This window comes from Vicia villosa, unplaced genomic scaffold (genome assembly GCF_029867415.1).
Source record: "Vicia villosa cultivar HV-30 ecotype Madison, WI unplaced genomic scaffold, Vvil1.0 ctg.001422F_1_1_3, whole genome shotgun sequence".
Lineage (NCBI taxonomy): Eukaryota > Viridiplantae > Streptophyta > Magnoliopsida > Fabales > Fabaceae > Vicia > Vicia villosa.
The window spans coordinates 185,859-191,189 of record NW_026705614.1 but is presented as its reverse complement, the minus strand read 5'-3'; the positions used below and the strand labels follow the sequence as shown (position 1 = coordinate 191,189).

Sequence of the window (5,331 nt, the reverse complement as noted above, 5' to 3'; positions counted from 1 at the left end):
CCAAAGGGCCGTGAGATATTTTATTATTTTATGACTTCAATTTTTTTTATTAATTACAACATTTCATTTTTAACATTGCAGGAAATATTTAAATAATCAATTTTCTTATATAAATGATACAAATTTCTTCATATGCATTTTTATATTTATATATAATAATCATCTTCCAATCCTTAATCTTGAATAAAACACTTGATTATTTTCTACAAATGTAAAAAACATGAGTTGTGAAAGTTGGGCCAATTCACAAAAGCCCAATCCAATAACTTATATGTTTTACCCTAGTTTTCAGCCTTCATATATATATTCACGCGGTTCTATCATTTCAGTCTCTTGTTGATACCGGCGCAGGAACACCGTTGTTAGGGTTTGTTGTCGTTCTTCTCCTCAATCAATCATCATGGGTCGTTTGCACTCAAAAGGGTATCATGTTTCAAATTTCTCTCGATTTTATAGATTCGTTTAAACTATTAACCTTCTTATTTTGTTCTAACGTTATTAGTGTTTGCATCTTTGTTGAATGTGATTTTTTCCTTCAGTAAGGGTATTTCCAGTTCAGCTCTTCCTTACAAGAGAACTGCTCCATCATGGCTCAAGATCTCTTCCGCGGATGTAAGTAATCGGAACCCCTTTTGTTAATTTTTTTTGTTATTAATTGATAGAATTATAACTTGCTGGATGTTAACTGAATCTGAAATCGAAAAATCTGTTTTTTTTTTTTTTTTGAAACTTAGCTCTGTTGTTCTACTTTTTTGAGTTATTTGTAGTTTTATGCGTGTAATTTAGGGTTTGTTAATTTGATTTAATGCGTGTAATTTAGGGTTTGAAATTTAGATTTTATTTTCTTTTTGTTATGTTTAGATTAACGAATTACAATTAATTTTCCCCTACATTTCTTAGTTTTAGTTGAACCAATTCTTTGATTTTATATAGAATCGGGCATAGAGGGAGTAGAAGTACATTGTTTGATTTCTATTTTTTATTATCTTATCTAAAAGAAGGTGTGTGGGAAATGTTGCGGTGTGAGTTAATCACCTTCTGCTACTGTTTCGTGATACTGTTTTCATGGTTTGCTGAAGCCCATTTTTTTGAATCATTAATTTTTCTGTTATTACTATTAGATTTGGCATGAAAAGCTGTAGCTTAAACAATAAGTTTTCAGATACTCTTTTTTAACTATTCAATTTATTAAGCCTAAGAATTTGTCTACTACATTTGGATTTGTATTTGGCGATATACTTGTTATACTACCATCGTGCATTGAAATTTGATTTTTGTTCTGTTTTTTATTTTGTTAAGCTGATAGGTTAATGGATGTGTGAATTCTGTTGCTTATGTTGTCTGATGTTCTTGAATTTCACAGGTTGATGAAACCATCTGCAAGTTTGCCAAGAAGGGTTTAACTCCATCTCAAATTGGTGTTATTCTTCGTGACTCCCATGGAATTGCTCAGGTTAAAAGTGTAACTGGAAGTAAGATTCTGCGCATATTGAAAGCTCATGGTATGTTCGACACCTTTGTTCATTATCACTTAACTTTCACTTATTGTTTTCAATTTGATGACTAAATTATTCGTTAATTTCTCTTTTCCTAGGTCTTGCTCCTGAAATTCCTGAAGATCTGTACCACTTGATCAAGAAGGCTGTTTCAATCAGGAAGCATTTGGAGAGAAACAGGAAGGATAAGGATTCTAAGTTCAGGCTGATTTTGGTTGAGAGCAGGATCCACCGTCTTGCTCGTTACTACAAGAAGACAAAGAAGCTTCCACCAGTATGGAAGTAGTAAGTATTCTGTCTTTAATCCCATGTTTAAAATGCTTAGTTTTCTAACTGAATTTGTTTTCATCCCCGGCCCATTATTTTTCACATTTACTGTTATATCAAATAGCATTGCAAAAAACCAATGCTTGTTAAGTGCTTATATGTAAGCTATTTTTTGAAGCTTGGGAAGTGTTTCATCTTAATTCTAATACTTGTTTGGTGTAGCTCTATTTTGCATTTATCTTCATATATATTAGAAGTATCTTAGAAGTTTAAACAAAGTATTGTGTTTCATCTTATTTCTAATACTTGTTTGGTTTACAACTATTGCAGTGAATCAACAACTGCCAGTACCCTTGTTGCTTAAGAGAGGATTGGAGAATGGATTAGTTTGTTGAGGTTTTAAAAATTTTGGAATATTTGAAGTTTATGTAAGACTCATTTATGATGTTGGATCTTCTTAATTTGATATATACTCATTTTCTCTAGTTTTTAATTTGATGATTTGGTTAAAATCAATATTTAAGAAATCTAACTAGTTAGTACACCTTAAAATAGAACTTAATTCGTCAAATAAACTACTCATGCATTTGCTTGTTGAATGATTTACTGAAAGAATATTGCATGTAATGAAAATATTGATTTTTAACGTTGAAATTATTAACACAAGGAAATTTAATTCACAATTAGATGTTTGAATGAATTTTTATTTGTTAAACGCTTCACTATTAAAAAAATTCTTTCAAAAAGTTTTTAATATAGTAGTTTTTAAAATGTATGGGGATGGATTGATTTGCAAGATTTACTTAACGAATAGAAAATAACCTATGAAAAAATGTTAGGTGATCTAGAAAGCAATAAAACAACCTGAGAATGTTAGAGGGACAAAGAGAATTATGCACCAATAATTATATTAATTATATTAGTTCAGTATGTTGTATGGTAAAAATAGATAGTTAAAAACTGAAATCTTCACTCTATTTTAAATTAATTCACCGGAACTAAGGGTGGTAAAATGTCTTGTAAAAAAAAAGAGTGGGGCCGAATAGTCACTTAGCCAGCTCTGCTTTATTTGACTAATTTTTAAATAGTTTTTTTTTAATTTTTTAATAGATTAATATCTTTTTTAATTAAATTTTTTACTTAAAAATAAGAACAATTTTTCATAAAGTTTTTTTTAACAAGTTTTACTTGAAAATATTAATGCATGTATTAACAAACAAATGAATGTATAAAATAAAATTATTAAAAATTGAAATTATTAGAATTAATTAAAAAAGGACGGACTTAAGGCGGAACGGGCTAAACGAGGTGAGACAAGCTTTGTCGGACAGTGAGTTTGGCGGAACGAGTTTTGGGGGGGTGGACTTTGGTGGGCGGAGACCCAATATCCCCACCTAATCCGCCATTTTTTGGTGGGTGCTCGAGCCGGATTAGCGGACCATGACCTGTTTTGCCACCCCTACTTGAAACCTAATCATCCTAAGATTTAGTCTACATGATATTTACTATATTCAACCGGAATTTTTTTGTTTAAGTCTTTGAATTGCAGGAGAAATTAGAAACTCTAAAATTCCGTCTTCAACAATTCACTTGATTTTATCAAAATTTTCATTCAGGGAAGAATCTCTTCGTTTGCTGTCTTCAACCATCTTCACTTGATTTTAGCAAAATTTTCATTCAGAGAAAAACTCTTCATTTTCTTCTCTGGATGTCAGCCTTCATACCAACAAAACACATTGAATCTTCAATTTGAAAGCAAAACTTTGCAAGACATTAAGACACTATTGAATCTCCTCACAATAGAAACACACGATGAGTTTTTGGCTAGAGGTTGAAGATAAGAATTTCAGAAAGAATCTCAAACACACGTATTTCAATCTCACAAATTCAACACAATAACATTTTTTTCTTCAAGATTGAATAGAGCGAGAAAGTTGTCCTTTTGAAAAATGTGAATGAGTATGCAAAAATCCCTTTGCTGCACAATTTTTTTTGCAAGCTATGTGTTATTAAAAAATACCTTTTTAATGGTTTTTATATGTGCTAGAGAATTGTATTAGAAATGAGTAAAATTTGACACTTTGATTCAAGTCAAGAGCAAAAATGGTGATTCGGGTCAAATGAGAAAATGACTTAAGTCAAGAACATAAAATTTAGATTTTGCACCCGTGATTCGAGTCAAGAAATTTTAGGATTCGAGTCACATCACTCGAAATGAATTCTAAAATGAGAAGTCCAGTCATGATTCAAATGAGGCTGTTATGAGATTTGAATCAAGCTCTTCCATGATTAGAATTAGGAAATCTTTTGATTCGAAACACACTTCTAGTGGCAATTTCCAAATTATTCAATTTGTCCATGATTCGAGTTACTCAATTTATTGATTCGAATAATGATTCTAAATTCACAGTTTTGAGGAAATAAAGTGTTCATGATTGAATCGAGAACTTATCTGACTTGAACCATCTATGTGCGAGTTTCTAAATTCATGCTTTAGACTTATTGACTTGAGTCATTTTCATTGACTTTTGGTTAAAGACTCATTTTATGCTTGCGAAAATATGTTTCAATGAACATGCTTAAACCTAAGAGGTGTGCAAAAACCTAACGATGAGGAGACTAAATTACTAAAATGACGAACAAAATAAACAAGCACACATAAGATAAGCATAAAAAACTCGCTGAAATATTGGTTTGAATTTGAAGGGTACCATGAATTTGACAAATGTAAGTGGAACCAATACAACCATCGAGGGGTGGAAGGGGGGGGGGGATTTGGCTTAACAGTTGAAAAAAATTAAGGCTTTTATGGACCATTGACATCAAAATCTTACCAACAATATATTGGAGAAAATTTAAAAGGTTAAGTAAGATCTTAATAAGGGTGGTCTTAATCTAGACTTGAAAGGGAAAACGAGATATTTAGATGAGAGAAGTGAAGGACATGTGTTTTCTATCTGCTCAATAATTTTCTTTGTCTAGACTGCAGTATTCAGTGGAAAAAATCTATAATCGTATGATTTTAGAATGAAAATGATAATTCCGAATATTTTATGAGGTGATTTCAAGTAAGAGAAGAAATAATTCTATCTTAAGCATATAAGTAGGTGGTCTTAGAGTGGAAGAGGTCGAGAATGTTAAGGAAACTATGTTTAAGCACTTTGAATCGAATTTAAAATATTAAAATAGGGTTAATACCTATTTTTACCCCTGCCATATGGGATTGGTTTGAAAAACCCCCTGCCAAAAAAAAAAGTTGTAAGAATTTCCCTAACATTTGAAGATTCTCTCGTTTTAAACCTTGCAAAAAATTTGTTTTTAAAACCAACCTTGCCATTTGAAGATTCGGTCATTTTAAACCCTATAATCTTGTAGATTATGTCATTTTAAACCCTCTGGAATATGACGGGTAAGGTTGGTTTTACTAAAAAATAATAATTTACAGGGTTAAAAATGATAGAGTCCTTCAAGTGGCAAGGTTGGCTTTAAAAATAAACTTTTTACAAGGTTTAAAACGAGAGAATCTTCAATTGTTAGGAGAATTCTTGCAACTTTTTTTTGGCAGGGG

At 31.1% G+C, this 5,331-nt stretch overlaps 1 protein-coding gene across 1 annotated transcript; it reads left to right on the top strand.

Annotated features, from left to right (window-relative positions):
- Positions 1-283: 283 nt before the first annotated feature.
- Positions 284-2,256, top strand: LOC131635089 (small ribosomal subunit protein uS15). Its single transcript, XM_058905687.1, has 5 exons — positions 284-423; positions 540-612; positions 1,364-1,502; positions 1,595-1,781; positions 2,094-2,256. Exons 1-5 carry the CDS (start codon positions 401-403, stop codon positions 2,125-2,127), a joined length of 456 nt encoding a protein of 151 aa, XP_058761670.1. The 5' UTR covers positions 284-400; the 3' UTR covers positions 2,128-2,256.
- The last annotated feature ends 3,075 nt before the right edge of the window (positions 2,257-5,331 follow it).